At 38.3% G+C, this 17,485-nt stretch overlaps 2 protein-coding genes across 3 annotated transcripts in view; one reads left to right on the forward strand and one right to left on the reverse strand.

Annotated features, from left to right (window-relative positions):
- LOC145998323 (charged multivesicular body protein 7) overlaps positions 1-17,204 on the reverse strand; it is a 68,196-nt gene extending 50,992 nt beyond the window's left edge. The window contains exons 1-3 of the mRNA XM_083134731.1: positions 16,769-17,204; positions 14,039-14,219; positions 7,728-8,099 (exon numbers count right to left, since the gene is read on the reverse strand). Of these exons, the coding sequence (XP_082990857.1) occupies positions 7,728-8,099; positions 14,039-14,219; positions 16,769-17,055 (840 nt within the window). The 5' untranslated portion in view covers positions 17,056-17,204. The remainder of the gene's footprint in view (positions 1-7,727; positions 8,100-14,038; positions 14,220-16,768) is intronic.
- fbl (pantothenate kinase 3 fbl) overlaps positions 1-17,485 on the forward strand; it is a 76,062-nt gene that overhangs the window by 30,297 nt on the left and 28,280 nt on the right. The window lies entirely within an intron of this gene.

Consider the following 17,485-nt stretch of genomic DNA (forward strand, 5'->3'; position numbering starts at 1 on the left):
TCCATGCACCAGGCTAAGTTTTTAAAAAGAATAATTGGTTCCAAACTTTTCAAAATTCCAAAAATAAGTTTTAATGTCAAACAACAAAAACTTTGACTAAAATTTCTATCTAACTTTTAAAGCTTTTTCTAAAAGGTATCTAAAATTTAATAACAAAGTATAATAATTGTGCATTTCAGTACGCTCTCTATGAAACGTAAAAAAAAGGCCTTGTGCTGGATATTCACTCATCTGCTGCATTGAGTAAGCCCTCTTGAGGATATAACAATAATAATAATTATTATTTATTATTATTGGTATTATTATTATTATGGAAAATAATTGTTTTATTATTAAATTTTAATTATTATTGTATAATTGTTATTATTTCTATTATTCAAATTTCTGGCAACACCCATGAGAACAATTATGAATGAACCCCTCCCGAAATTTTTTCCTGCCTACGGCCATGAATCTCATTCCATACTTCGGAGATCTGTTCATGAAGTTCCTGGACATTCCTTGGCTGGCATCTGGCTACACAAAGACCAATGGCATTCCATAGGTTTTCTATAGGATTCAGGTCCAGACTTCGTGCTGGCCAAGGCAATAATGGGATTTCCCTCACTTGAATGCAAGCCATTGTTGCTGCTGGAAGATAAAGTACCCGTTGTGGAGCTTCTGGGCAGACGGGAGCATGTTATCTTTCATTGTTTCGATGTATTCTCGTGAATCCATGAAGCCAGGAATGAATCTCAAAATCCCGGTCCCTGCAGCAGATATGCATCCCAGATCATGATTGATTGACCCCCACCCTGAACAGCTTGCATGAGACATTCGGGGAGAAGTTTCTCAGTTGCTGTCCTGCAAATTCTCACTTTTCGGGAGCGGTACAGCACGAATCTCGATTCATCACTGGAAAGGACCTTACCCCAATGTTCCATGGAACAGTTTCTTTTATTTTTGCACCACTTCACACGATTTCTCTCATGTACATTGTTGAGCAATGGCTTTCTGAGAGAAGCGTAAGATGCAAGTCCACATTCCCCCAGACAACGCGAAATGGACATCTTTGAGACAATTTTATTAGTGGAATCTTCAAATTCCCTCATTATCGCTGGAAGAGGAGCTTTAAGGTTATTCTTTGCCCTGGGGTGGCCGCAGTGTGGTTTATCAACCACTGTACCTTGCTGCTTGAATTTGTTTATTGTGTTTGCCACGCAGGTTTTACTCACATTCAATGGGACTGCAATTATTTGCCATTTCACGGCCACTGGCAGATTTTTTCCCCATTATAACGTAGCTTGCCATTCAAACATCTTGTTTATTATCAAGCGAACCGAAAACAGGTTTGAACTTGCACAATGCTGCTACACGAGATATGTCTTTCTGTGCCATCTACTGACACACATTTCAACTAATGACTGATAAAATTTGTTCACTCCAGCGCAGTCGCTGAGGAAGATATTGTTATCTGAAGGCCTCTCTGTTTTCGCTGTATTTTTTTCATTTTGTGAATTTTAGAAGAAAAAAAATATAAAACATGAGATTTTTTTTATTGCGCCAAAACCTTCGTTCATGTTCCACAATACTGGAAAAAATTCAGTACTGTCATAATGACGTTGGTTACGTGTATACACATTCATCTGTACTTCAAAATGCTTGATTTTTCAGTTAAGAAATTTGAATTTTCCACTTTCGTATCTCAAGAACTACAAGACGTATACCAATATTTTTTCGGCAATATATGCCTCACACACTATATTACTTCCATACAATTTCACTCCATATTAGTACCAAAAACTTTCGGTCAGGATTCATTTATATGAAAAATGTTGGTGGTCTTAAACTTTTGGTAGGGACTGTATATATCGCACAAGGTAAATTTGCTTTCCCGCATTACAAACAGCACAGAATATAAAACATTAAAATGCTGACGAAGGTTTTATAGTATAAAAAATAATTGTGAATATTCGCCTGAAGAAGACCCTGTTAGAGCATGGAAATGTTACTTTATTATGTATATTTTTTATACAATAAAAGTTTGCCTTGGTCAGCATTTTAATGTATTATTAACATGGAAACAAGGCTTAACAGTATTAGCACAGAAAAATTCAGAAAGAGAACACAGGTTACTGTGATGCAATCGTGACAGGTTGCAACCACAATGGAAGGTTATCTGTTTGCATCACTCCCTGTGGCGCACCATTGTGTAATAACAACTCTGTAGACTATTACATCACAGCCATTTCTTCACAGCATGCATCAACCTCGTTTTAGCAACAAAACTGGAAATGCAGGGAATTTTAGTTCAAAAAATAAATCCTCCAATAGAAAATAATATGCTGCTTGAAATGCGGATGCTCATTGCCAAACTTTTACAATGGCGGGACCACAATATTCCTTGTTCAAATTCCTATTTACATGCATATTCTTGGGACATTCCAAAAAATGTAGTCCTACTCCATGGAAATAACAAAATGAATTAATCTGGAAATTATTATAGCTTTTAATTGCATTAAGGTTTAAATGTTTGTGAATGCATATAATTTGCACATTTCACCAAGAAAAATTATTAGGATTTATAGCCAGGTGTACAAAAACTAAAAGTAATTCAGGCTGCAGCCCCTTTTTCTCAAGAGCCACCATTTTTTATTTTCAAATATAATCAATTTTTACACCGGAGTGGCCTTTCTAAAGAAAGCTCAACTGGTAACAGCATGAATAACTATGCAATACATTCTAATATAGGGCTGACTCTACCATTTCGCTGCAGATTATTAAAGTTCAGCTATTTGCTGCAGATTATTCAAATTCAGCTAGCAACTGTGCAGAAATTTATAATAGCATGTTTATTATTCTAATTTGATGATACAAATGCTACAGAAAACATGCAAAAAATAAAAAAAAACCACTGTACTCATGATTTTTTAAAAAAGTACCGTAATGGAAATTTCCATAAGTGAATTTGAAACATTAAAAAAAATGGGATAGATTTACATGTTCTTGGTCAGTAATATACAAAAATTACGTTCTGGAAGGAAAATATCTACATTCAGGGAGTTTGTTGTAGATTTCTGGGAGCCTGTAAAACAAGGAGCATTGTAGAAGGGATAGCCTAGTGGTTGGGTTGTGGAAGAGTTGCAGGTTGCATGTTTGCTCTTGGGGTACCTAAGTGTAAATTCACTGATTAGGAGATCTGTTCTGATTTTGCCATTTATTATCTTGTATAAAAATTTCATGTCAGCTAGATCATGACGAAAGGATGGAGTGTGAATATTCAGAGCAGCCATGGTGTCTGATTTGGATACATGTCGAAAGGAAGGTATTCTATGGTGAACAATTGCAAGAAAGAAACTGAGAACAGAATCTATTCTGGTGAGATTGGTTATTGACACCATTGCCCAAATTGGGGAACAGTATTCAAGGATGGGCGAGATGAAATATTTATAGAATAAAGCAAGAGATGATGGGAATTTCGCTAAATCTGTATAGAAGACCGAGAAGGTGCATGGCTTGTTTAGTGGTAGCTATAATATGATAATTAAAAGTTGAGTTTTTCATCCATGATAATACCTAGGTCCTTTTGGGTGGAAACGTTTTGGATTGGATTGTTTTCAATAGAATAAGTAGACAGCACTTTGTTCTTTTTTAGGGAATAAGTAAGAAAGATAGAAGAAAGGGTCTCTTCTTGGGGGATAGGAAAGGGGAAGAAGAAAGACCGACCTGCACCTCCGCCCCCATCTCTCCCACATAAGGAAAGAGCATTTCTGAGGGTTTACTTCTAAATTCCACTGACGACACCACTTAACAAGTTCTGTGAGAGCATTTTGAAGAATCATCATGTCATGATGCGATGAGATCTCCTTAAAGAGTTTACAGTCATCCGCAAACAAAAGTATATTGATAGGAAGGGAGGACAGTTTTTCAGGGAGGTCATCCATGTACAGAAGGAATAGGAGCGGCTCTAAGACACTCCCCTGGGGAACTCCAGACATAACGAGAAGAAAGTTAGAAGAGGTACATGAAAGAACAACACGTTGCTCACGTTCATGGAGGTAGTCCTGGAGTAAAGAGAGAAATTTGCCATGGATGTTAAATCTGGATGATACTTTATAAGTTGAAATTTATGATAAATTTTGTCAAAGGCTTTCGAAATGTCCAAATATATAGTGTCAAGTCGGAAGTTATTATCAATAGCTCTGGCAGCATGCGAAAGTAAGATAGAAATATTTGTTAGGCAAGAGCTGCCTGGAAGGAAACCATGTTGTGCTGTGTTGATATATGGTGACGTAAACTGAAGTAACCTGTTTTTGATGATTTTTTCACAAATAATTGATAGTGGCGATAGAAGTGAGATTGGTTTATAGGATTTTACACATTTTTTGTCTCCAGTTTTGTGAATGGGCACAATGTTGGCCTGTTTGAAGTTTTTCAGAAACACACCCTTAGAGAAACATTTGTTGAGTAAGGCAGGCAGAGGAAGAGCCAAGGAGTCGGCAGTTTTACGTAGGAATATTGTGGGGATTTTATCTGGACCTAGGGACCGGTGGAGGGGCAATGAAGCGAGAAGGTATTTTACTTGCTCGGGGGATGTTTTGATAGTGTGTGAGGACAGACAGAATTTATGTGGGGGAGAGGGTAGGAAACTGAGGGAGGTGAGAAGTTCGGATGGTAAAAAAAAAACCTTGAAAGGTTCGGCTCTTTCTTCTCCACTAGCAATATCAGTATTATGAACAATTTCTTTAGGTATACGTGGGCTTTGTTTTCTTAAAGGTAAAAAAAAGGTAAAGTGCTCCCCTGTGCATAGCACTATGCCATGAAGGCATATAGGGGGTGTGTGGGTAATGCCCCACACTTTCTTGATCCAGTCGTGAGTGGGGGTGATGTGATCAGCATCACACCCCTGACTGCCTTTACCCCCCGGGGTTCCCCCAAGGTACCCATGTTATTCGATGCTGGGTGGGCACCGAGGCCGCTTCCATCGTTAGAAAAGTTCTCGGATTTGAACCGGCAGGGGATCGAACCCGGGACCTTTAGCATGGTAGTCAGACGCGTTACCGACTGAGCCATCGCGGCCACCTTTTTGTTTGCTTGAATTTAGTAATGTGAAGAATCTCTTAGGGTTTGTAGTACATTCAGTTGTTATGTTATTTTTGTGTTCACTATATTTTTTTCTGGGTAGGTATTTTGAATGACGTCTGATGTCACAATAGGTACCATGAGTGTGAACATTAGGGTGCTGCTTCCATAGGTACCAAGCCTGTTTTTTTTATTTTTTAACACAAAGAGAACTTCTCTGTCGAACAAGAAGGGGTATTTCGTAGATCTCGGTCTCGCAGTGGGTACGAAGTCTTTAATCGTGTCATGCAGAATTTCAACATAGTTCTCAAATGCTTCATTCACTTCCTCCTCCATCAACAAAAAACCAAGGGTAGGCGTTGAGTGCAAGCTGGATGACATTCCATGGAGCTTTTCGCAATAGGTGGTGGTGGGGTACATTCTGCTTGACAGATTCCTTGTCTTTCTTCATGGTAGGCAGGTGCGTTGTGATGTCGAGTTGAGTCATGATCGGAGGTTATATGCATTCACAAACACCTAAACTTTAATGCAATTAAAAAAAAAACAATAATTTTCAGATTGATTCATTTTGTTATTTACATTGAGTAGGACCACTTTTCATGTGTTTCCCAACCACAATGGTGGAGAGGTCAGCACAGCATAGTACGATGTCATTTGAACCATTTTCGAATCCAGGCCTGGGAATGGGTGTTCTTTATGAGTGCCCCTTCACCAATTTCATCACTCATCGTTACAATTAGTCGAAGTGGCAGAAAAGCAATGCTAAATAACAAAAATCAAAACAAACAAATGAAATCAAATTGTTCATAGAGTCCAGCGCAGATAATTCTGCCGTGCGATGCACGAAACAACTAAAGAAGCAGTGTTGCTAATGGAGCAGATAGAAAAATCGCTGCAGTGCGCCGATGCACAGCTGTTACGTACAACAATAAAATTAGATAATTCAGGTCTATCTAACGTTGAGTTTTAAACGTCATGCATTATACCAGGACTAGGATTAATATGTACTAACAAGTGGCTTTGTATGTAGCTACATACATATGGACTAAAAATTCGCAAAATATGAACTAACACATAAGTAAAATTACCAAAAATGCTGCAAAGAAGACTTCTTCATACGATTCCTTATTTGAGTGATTTCAAACAAAATAAAAAAAATATATATATTATTTTTCATTGTATTAATGCACTGGTGGCGTTCTAACTTTTCACTCCCGAAACCCGTATACACTGGTATGGAACTGCAACGGCAGATAATAACATGCCAACGTGTTAAACCGCTACAATTGCACCATAACACTCCTCCTGAAGCAGTATTATTATTTCCTCTCTGAGATCGGCGACAGTCGGTTGGCTTTGTTGTACATTTACAAAGGATGCCGGCTTCCACAACAATAACAAGTACATATACTGCCACTAGACGATAAGCTGCGCGGCTTTTTCTTTTGTTATGAACCAGGGCCGGCGCTAGTCATTTTGCCTCCCTGGGAGGTGGCGGCAGATGCCGCTCTATTTCGACCCCCCCCCCCCCCCCCCGGTCATTACGCAGAAACGGAAAATTGAAAATCAATATATTCCTAACTAAAACATCAAAATATAAAATAAATAATGAGACTTCTTATGCTATTTCAATACTATTCAGCGCAAAAGAATATCTCGCTCGATCACAGTTTTCAATAGGCTTACTTTTTTCTTCTCTTCAAATGTTGCCGCTCTGGGCGATGGGACGGTTCGCCCTCCTCTTCCGCCGGCCCTGCTATGAACTTGGTCACCCATCAAAGCATGGCAATTTTAACACAGAAAACAATATGTATCGCATTAAGCAGCAAAAATGACAGCCTCCCCTATGCAATTTCTACAAGAACACGTGCCGGAGCCAGAGTTGAAATGATGTTGGAACCACATAATTTATTTATTTTGAATAATTCCAAAATTATGAAATATGAACAATTTGTTGCTGCAGTTCGCTGCTCTCTTGCCAAAATGCTTTATTGGGATGCTAACACCATGACTGGCTTCCTCCTTCATGAACTCGTGCACGTTGCTTAGAATTTCCCGAGCTTGACTATGCAAGGTTTTTGATTTCAACTTCGACAGAACTGGAGGCATTATGGAATTTAACGTTCATTAGCAAACACACACTTTTACATACACACACGCAATACACGCACACAACGTCAAACCGGTCAAATACTTAGTATAAAATAAAAATATGGTGCTTCCAATCCAACAAAACTCACCGCCACTTTACCTGCCTTTTCCCCTTCCGTGACAGAAATAGTGCTTCATTATTACAGTTGGCAACACTAGTTACTAGCTAGCCAATGAACATGCACTGCATAAAAGAAGCAAGCACTACGCCGTGCTATATTGCCACATTAGCGTCCCTACCGAACGGTGGGAACCGCGAGCTGGAGCGCTATTCAATTGTTTTCAATGATGTTTGCGCGAGTGTGTCCAGGAATGGAATGACAATGTGGCAACAATAGCGAAGGTTTTCGAGCAGGGTAGAACACATGATGCTAAGAGAGAGGGAGACGAAACGAAAATTCGTTTCTACGCAACGGCAAATTTACGTGTGTGGCACTCTACTAAGCCAAAACTCAAAAGCATAAGCACAGCAGACAGCAATACCTAAATGTATGTTAAGGTATTCTTGTACTCACCCTGTTTCTGGACCCATTCCGAACATGATTCCTAGCTTCTTCAAGAACGTGACCCTTCTCCTCTTCCAACTGTTGCAATATCAAGTCCAGTTTTTGTTCGTTGTTCTTCAACTGGTGAACACCATAATCCACACTAGTAACCGATGATGCTTTTGTATTTTTTGGTGCAATCTTTACGATGGTAGAAGATCCAAATTCTCCCACTGTGATATGCTTTTCTTTCCTAAGCCACAATACAACAATCTGAAGATCCTCAATGTTTCTTATTTTGTCACTGCACAATTCATACAACTGCTGAATCTCGAGCACACGGTCGGTCACATCATGTACCACTTGCTTTTCAGCCACTGACAACACATATTCTGACAACTCCTGAGAATAAAAAGCAAAAAAGTATGTTAGAAATATTCATGGTCTGATATCCAAATGCTATATGATTTCACAAGGCATACAGGGGGATGAGGAACACATCTGAAGGCTTGAAAACAAGTTGTTTGATTTAATTGATTTAGTTTATTTTACTTCGTGTTTTGTGCCTCTTGGCTAATTTGTGAAGATGGGGATGAGTGATGAAATTGATGAATGGACATTCACAAACGACCAAGCCCAAGCGGAATTCGAACCCAGGACCCTTGGCGTCGCAGCATGATGTGCTAACCACTCTGCCACAGGGTCCGGCATTGTTTGATTTAAATAACTTTAAAAATGAAGATATAATTTATAGAATAATGTAGGTATCAGAATCACTTTTGGTGAAAGTACATTAATCTTTTAATTATTGAATGATGTTTATTAGGCTCTTAGATACTCTAATATTTTCAAAGGAAAATTGTGGGAAGAAAATACACGTATTAGTTCTTAGAGCTCGGATTCGCATGATTTACACTTTGCTCGATAACCCTTGGCACTTGCAGTTTGAGTACGAGTAAATGAGAAACACGTACTATCATTTTTCCTCCCGGCCATTACTGAGAATTTGCTGATTGTCTACTTCCTTCTGGAAATGACAGATGATCTTAGTAGGAGAATACTTGCAGGTTCAGAGAGGACCATGGCAATCAAAGTGAAATAACAAAGCTTAATTCGGAAATTCCCCAATACACAGAATGAACAATGCATGCCCTAAATCGAAAGGCAGGAACAAGATTTTTAACCTTTTGACACAGCATTAGATCAAGAAAACTCCTAATTTCTATGAAACTATGCAGGCAGGTTTTTGCCACAAGCAGCTCTTTTGATATACAACATAGCATTCTATCTACAGACCATAGAAAGGAAAGGTTGATCAGAAAACACCTTTCACATTAAAAAAAAAGTATCATCAAAAATGATTTTTTAAATAAAAATCATGATTTTTAGCCACCTAGCTTGAAAATGAGTGCTAGTGTCCAAAGTTTGCAGAACTGTTATTTTTGAAGCTTGAAGAAACAGTAATTGTATCAAAAGTAAGTTCTGGAAGTTTGCATTCACAAATTCTAGCTCCTTGGAGTGTGTTTTTGGTTTAAATACAGCGGAATCTTGATTTTACGTTCTTCAGGGCACCAAGCAGAAAAAAACTTAAAATACGGAAAAATGTAAAATCAGGGTTCTACTGTATTATATTAGGGATTTTCCAGTACCTATAGTCTACTGATATAAAATTGTTCAGGCCCACGTTGAATACAAAAGACATCATTAACCTCTTTGTTTCATGTATGTAACTAGGTGACTGCAATAGGTTTTGCCTTAGAAAAGGATATGCATGCTTTGTTATTTGCTTTACAAAACAAGAGCATATGAATTCTTCTTCTTCTTTTGCTCTACAGCCCTTGGTGGGCTCTGGCATCCCAAACAATCTTCCTCCACCTCGTTCTATCTTGAGCTACATTTTTCCAATTGCGTATATTCATCCTTCTCAAATCTTCCTCAACCGCATCGATCCATCTTCCCCTCGGTCTTCCTTTTGGCCTTGTTCCCCACAATTTCTGATTGAATACCAGGCGTGGTAGCCTATCCTCTTCCATTCTCATCAGATGTCCTGCCCATCTTAAGCGTTGAGATTTTATATATCTCACATGTTCATATTGAATCAATCCTTCTAACTCCATATTATTCCTAATTCTATAGGATCCATCTTCATTCCTAACGGGGCCAAAGATCTTACGTAATATCTTCCTTTCAAAACACATTACCTTGCTTTCTGCTTTAGATGTAAGTTTCCAAGATTCTGCACCATATGCTATAACTGGTCTAATAAGTGTCCTATACAGTCTTAATTTTGTGTTCCTAGAGAGGTTTTTTGACTTAAATAATTCTATATGTGCATAATACTGTCTATTTCCAGCCTGTATCCTTTGGTTAACAATCTCTTCTTCTTCTATGTTGTTATGTAGAAGAGCTCCAAGGTAAGTAAAAGTGGGTACTCCCTCAAAGTGATATGTGCCTACATTCAAAGCCAGAGAGTTTCGTCTGGCTGGCGATCTGGACATTCTCATATATCTTGTTTTAGTTTCATTAATTAATAGTCCTATTTCTCTGGATTTACTATCTATCTTTAAAAAAGTGCTCTTAAGATCTGCAAGTGTCCTTGATATTATTATCACAATATCGTCAGCATAAGCAAGTATCTGTGTTGTTTTGTAGAATATACTCCCCCTTTTTTGCAGTGGACTGATAATATCATGTAGTACAATAATGAAAATTAGGGTGGACAGAGCATATGAATTATACCTACATATTGAGTTGTTCTTTGAGTTGATAATAATCACTGTTAACACAAATAACACAGAATTACTTACATTTCACAAAAATCTACTAATGCTATAAGCTTATAATCAAATGGCCCTGGTGACGTTTGCTGGTGAAGGTGCAATGCACAGTGATTTGGATTCCACTTTGAAGGTCCAGTCCCAATTATTTTATCTCAGCACATATTGTGAGTCCTCTTCTTGCTCATATAGGCTAGTCAAGACTTGACCTACAGTTGAAAGTGGAAACCAAACTACTATTTGCCTCCACTGGTTATCAAACCCAGGACTCTTGAATATAAGGCAGTGATGGTTCTGCTACACAGATGCTGTGTATATTTGAGGTTCTTTTCAACATCTAGAAAAATCTTATTATATTTCTATTATTATATCTTACATGCATAGAGCAGGAGTTCCCAAACTTTTTTGCTTCACAGTGCCCTTAGTGTTTCAAGATTTTTCCACGGTGCCCAAGTCAGATTGTAGGCCTATCTAACACTTGCAACACTGTTAGTGTGTGTCACCTCTGTCAACACACATTTTTTCAAGCACAAAAATGTTCAATCTGTGTTATACTAATTAATGTTGAAATCTTTTCTTTTAAAAATGTTAATTTCTTTCTTTAAAAATGTGTAATTGTTAATTCCTCTATAGGTAAAGGATTGTTTAACTTAATTCTTGCAGAGATGCTAAAACTATGGATATGTAAACAATCATGTAGTTACCTTCGAAAAATGTAAACAATTTTTTTATATAAAAGAGCAAGACCTTTGTAAACCAACGGGACATTCTCCTGCTTACTGAAAGGCTGATGATTCAGGGGACGTTGGGGAAATATCTTGCTTCGTTCTTCGATTCGGCTGGTGTACTTATACTCCAGGTTGGCAGATATTTCACAACCCAACTCTGAATAAGGTGTTCTCCTGCATCATCAAAAAGACCAGGGTTATAAACTTCGGTACAACTAATAGGTTTAGGCCTACAAGTTGTATCGGGTGATTTGCCTGTTTGAAAAAGTATTTGTATATCATCGGAAGTTTAAATAAATCTTCGAGTAAAATATCTTCATGATCTTTCATTTCAAACCTACATAGGTGATAATTAAAAAGAAATCCTGCACCACAGACCACGCAAGGGCTTGGTCCTACTAACCCTGAGAAGCCTTTGAGATGTCCGATAAAAGGGTTGTAACTGACTAACTTAAAGCCCTAAAGGCAGAACGTGCGTGTCAAGTGTGGTTAGGTTGCTTGCTTTAAGTTAAAAAAATAAACATTTATTTTAAATTAAGAAACATTTTACAAATAAAAAGTACTAAATAAGCAATTATTTGGAACAATCAGATCACTGATTGAATTTAAGTGAAAACATTGAAACTATTCGTGTCCCTAACCACTGGCTTAGAGAATATTCTATACCCCTCACAAGAAAATATATTTTAGATTCGCCTACAAACTCACATGGAACAAAACAGTTGAAATTTTCAGCGAAAAATTCCGGCTCGACCAGGACTCGAACCCACGTCTCTCGCATACAGTACCATTGCTCTACCACTGAGCTACCGAACTGGCATGGCTTTGCCTGATTTTTCGCTATCGCTGTTTTACTTGCGTAGAATCGTCTCTGCCAGTGCTACTGCAACGGGATCTGTTGCCTTTGAAACACATGTATTTTACGCTGAAAATTTCTACGTAGTACATCCCCTGTGTGTGCCTAATCTTCAAAACAGTTGAAGTTTGTAGCAAGACTTGAAGCTTTCCTGGCGACGAATAATGAATAGATTCTCTCGGGTTAACTACCAGGTGAGTTGTGGAAAATATTCAAAGCATTCGAGACCTTCAGGGTTGAAGATGAGAGTGATGTTAGCTATCGGGATGCTTGGAATATTTTCCACAACTCACCTGGTCGATTGCCTGAGAGAATCTATTCATCATTTGAAGTTTGGTTTTGTGTAAACATTGGTGCAATGTGGTTGTAGGTTTCGGTACTAATTTACTATAGTTCAAACAGATTTCTTCATATTTACAGAAGAAACTACTTACCGTAATAAGTTCCTCTAGCATTATCTAAAATCGGTAAGGTGTTTTGTGTGATGTGGGAATGTATCATAGCGGAATTTCATGTTCTTCGTTGAAAATTCATGCTCCGACGGAGAATAGCCTTTGGCCCGTACACCTTTGTACATCATCACACGTCGTGAGTGTGTTTTGTTCATGTTCATTGGGTATCCAGTGTTTCGAACCATCTGTGTTTGCAACGAAAGTTAGAAACATGACGTGTCGTGGATGCGTGGTGAAATTCATACTGGTTGTGGAAGATCCAGTGGATTTCTTAATTTAATTGAACACAGGATCATGAAGAAAGGAAAGGAATGTCAAAAATGTGGCAGTGAATGTAAGCTACTCATTAGAAGGAATGGGCTGTGGGTATATGCCTAATATGACATGTCGTGGATGCGTGGTGAAATTCAGGTAAGTTTTCCGTATCCTGGAAACGGATTTCAAATTTAAAGGGGCTCATTTGGGGGCAGGTGACTCCGGCCAATTTCTAACATGCCTTTAACAGGGACTCTATAGAGAAAGCTGGGGAGCCGGAGCGGAGCGGAGGTGGGCCGCGGCAGGGGTAGGTCAATTACCCCAGGGGCGGACCCCGGAATAGGTGGGAAATTTGGACTCAAATATTTCAAACAAAAATAATTTTTTACTTTAAATTTTCCACCGATTCCAGGACGGATAGCCCCAAAAACCATTCACGGATAGCGCCACGAAACATTACAATTTCCTTCGTAAAAAATACGAAAAAGTTTTTTTAAAAAAATTACATCAGATGAGCTTTGTTCACGGGTATTTCTTGGGTTCCGAAGGTTGAAACACTGCATAACGAATGAAAATCGACAAAAGACAAGCACGACGCACGATTATGTAGCAAGGTGTACGTGCCATATTGTGTCTGAGGCAAGCGAAAACGAGAAAGAAGTACTTGTAATGTGAAAAATTGCAATTACTTTGATCAAAAAAACGTCAATACATGTTAAGGAATGGTCCGCGAAGCAGATAGGCAAGGACAACTGTCAAAAATTGACGAAACGAAGAAATTATAGGTGTTTGAACTATAGTAAATTGTTACCTAGGTTTCTTAGTGTTACTTAATTTGTAATCAATTACTATGGGTGGACAACACCCTCGCCCAGTTTAGTTTGGAAATCAACCTTACTGACTTACCAAATTATGAGGGATTGTATCAAGTGAATGAAACAAATACTGCTGGCAGCAGAAATTTTCAAAATTCATGGCACGGACAACATCTGTGATTTTTTTCTTTATGATGAAAATAAAAACAAAAAGTGGCGGTATGTACAGTATACAAGGAAGCTAATAATGAAAAACTACTGAAGGGGACCCTCGTTTAATTCATTCTGTTTTTTCAACTGGAAACATGCTTTAAGAAAATTCAGATCCCATGAAACCTCCCACTTTCGCAAAGAATACTCTCGCTTAGTGTTAGGAAGGGAAAATTTCAGAGATGGCTAGTATTTAGTAACAATGATGATAAAAAAAACATCTACTCATAATAATGCAAATACCATACCTTGACAACACTTATTTCAACATATTCTTCAGTACTTTTATCAGCTGATACAAGTCTCTCCTTGACCCTATCTAGGGTCCACATTAAGGGTCTTTTAACAAGCAGATCCACTGCCCATGCACTCCAAGTGTCATCACTCGAGTATTTCATGTAATCCGATAATTTTTTAATCTGACTGGACCTAAAAAGCAAGAATAACTTTAGGTACACAAAATCTAGCAAGACAAACATAACAACGTCCAAATATAGTCTTTCATGTAGAATTTCATCGAAAAATGCAGGATCAACCAGGTCTCTGGCATACTGTGCCATTGCTCTACCAACTAATCCAGGCTTGTGCTGTCGCTGTTTTACCTGAGTGGAATCGTCTCTGTCAGCTCTACCGCAATGGAATCTGATGAGAACATTGATCTGAATCAATATTTTACATGTGTATTTGATGTTATAATTGGAAAGAGGCTATTAGCTGCATGGCATGTCTAATGAACCTCAATTTACATTAATTAATTAGCATTTTACTGTAAGAAAGAGTATTTTTTACTCTGACTGGCATCAAGGGAAGAAGAAGAAATTGTGTTATGGAGAAGTTGGCAGTCAGGTTTCACTTTGTCCCTAAAATGATCCTTGCACAAGTTCTGATTGTATGATTTCTATAGTGGAACCACAAGCAAAGAAACCTGCGCAGACCCGTGACTCCTGTGCACCGTACTCCCGCCTGGAGGGGAGGGGGAGAGTGGATCATGCTTCCTTATGGCGCAAGCTGAATGGAAGAAAGGAAAGCTTGCCGGGGACGTTTTGTCCAAGGATTTTCTTTTGTGGTTGCTCTATAACTCAAATCAATTTCTATAAACTTGGAACTTGCATCAACCGTCATTGTGAAGTATTATATGCACTTTCCTTATTTTCCTGTACAACATGTAAACATCAATACACAATTCGAACTTGAGCCATGAATCTTTCATTTTATGACAGTTCTTTAACATGTTCAATTAGAATACAATAATGCTGCGAGAAAAACTATACCATTTACATGTAAAATGAAGTTACCTCATTAAACACCTTCCAATCTCCTGTAAATTTTCTGAAAACTGCTTCCAAATGCCTTTTATGGTAAATATGCGATATCGCCCGAACACCTCTCACTCGTTTATTTCGTTAATTTTAGCATTGATACTTACCTATTCTGCATTGCGGAAGATTCTTTAAGGTGAAGTTATGCCTTTTTTCATAAATTAGTGTCAACTTTTCATATTACGACTCATTATTTGTATTCCTTGTTCCGCTTGGGTAACAGACAATATGGCGTGCAGTCGTCATGGATCATCACGCATTGTGCTTGTGTTTTGTCGATTTGGAGTGGGTTCACCGAAAAATACCTATTTTCGGGTTCATTATGTCATCACAAACCATTGATGGATAGCCCCAAAAAACCATTCACGATAGCCCCAAAAACCATCCACGATAGCCCCAAAAACCATTCACGATAGCCCCACGAACCATTTCCGGCAAGGTTAGGTTAGGCTGGGTTGGGTTAGGTACGCATAGTTAAAAAAGAAAAATCTCGTAAGTAAAAGGCACGTTTGGAAACACTGGCGAGACCACGTGACATTCTACGCTCGCGCCATCTGCAGTACATAATGGAAACAATTACATAATGTCAGAAAATGCAAGTTCCTTACATAAAAAGTGATTATTTCTTGTTCTGCCGCATTCTACTGTGAAGTGTCACAGTAGACTTTGAAAGAAAATACCTCGAAGAACTTCAACAATGCTACAGAAACTGATTTCAGTAAGGAGTTTCTCCTGCACGTTTGCAGAAATTCGTTCGGGCGTTATCGCATATTTACCCCTTTTATTCAACAAAAAATTGATTAAAATTTCAATCTCCGCGAAACATGTCAAATTTGTTTATTTTGTTATTTTTCACATTTGTACTTACGTATTCTGCATTGCTTAGGATTCTTGAATGTGGTATTTCGCTTTTTTCACGAAAACAATTTCAATTTCCACATATCAAGTACTTATTGTTCATTCGTTTTTCGCTTGAAATCTTAACTCGCGTTGTCTATCATCAGTGGGCATGCAGTGTTTCCAACCTTCTTCAGCAAAAAATACCTACTTCAAGAGAACTATCTCACTGATGCACAAGTGCCATTGCTTTCGCTACGTGAACAGGATGCTGCATACGTTTGATGACGTAACCCCCTGTCAATGTTTCCAACCCCCTTTTTTAAAACTATGCTTGCCTAACCTAACCAAACCTTATCGGAAATTGTTCATGGGGCTATCCGTGAATGGTTTGTGGGGCTATCCGTCAGCTACCGTACATAATCTACAATTTGCACACGTGACGAACACGATAGTAGGTATTTTTCGAAGAAGAAGTTTGGAAACATTGCATACCTACAACGCTAGTCAACCTCTGCCCGCCATATTGTGTGTTACGGAAAAAAGGAATTACAAAAACTACTCTCCATGTGAAAAGTTGTGTTTGTTTTCGTGTAAAAACCATAATGGCACCTTGAACTATGTTCCGCAATACACAATTGGTAAGCACGAACCATGCAAAACACAAAATATCCGATTTTAAAGTGTCTCGGATATAACGAACTGTTACCAAACTATTAATATAGAGTATTATAACGTCACAAAAAGTACAAGCTATTGAAAGTCGTCATGAAAACTGTCTTGATTTTAGGCTAGGAAAGAAATCAACTCAAGTATTTTTACCTCTGCATTTCTTCAACAACAGTTGCTAGGCATGCTGGTGCTATTTCATCCTTGCGGAACACTTTTTCCAAATCTTGCACTGTAAACTTTACTACACTGTTGTAATGACACCATTTGTTTATTGTAGTTTTCCAAAACGTAAGTTTCGAATCCCAGTCTTGAACATTAACTTCCCGCTTTCGGAAAGGTGCAAATAAAGCGTTCATTCTCTCGTTATCATTCCAACAGTCCGGGCGGATTTCTGGGGGAAATAAATCAAGTTTCAACTTTGAACGATCGCCTTCCATTGTGACAATATGCGTTAAGTGACAATAAAACACGTCACACGTCTGCAAGCATCGAAGTATTAACCTTCAGTGGCCATAACAAACAACAGAAACCAGAAGAGTTGTACAGAATACGGGTACTGACGTCATACACGCCAAGGTACATAGAGATATACACGCCGTCCGTCCTTCAGATTCTCCTTCTTCGTTGTCATAGCAACTACGAAAATATTTGAAGGTAGTTTGCGCATCTGGTTAATGAACAAATTTAGTGTTTTCTTTAATTCCGTGAAGGATATCAGCCAAAATGTTCTATCTATTATTTAAGTGAACACAACAGCTGTACTGTAGCTTTTGAATGTACGTATTTACGATTTTACCAAGGTTTACATTTAATTTCTCAGGAGTGATGTTGCTGGTTTGTCTTGAAAAGAAGGACGAAAGTAGCACA

This window comes from Lepisma saccharinum, chromosome 1 (genome assembly GCF_977018435.1).
Source record: "Lepisma saccharinum chromosome 1, izLepSacc3.1, whole genome shotgun sequence".
Taxonomy (NCBI): Eukaryota; Metazoa; Arthropoda; class Insecta; order Zygentoma; family Lepismatidae; genus Lepisma; species Lepisma saccharinum.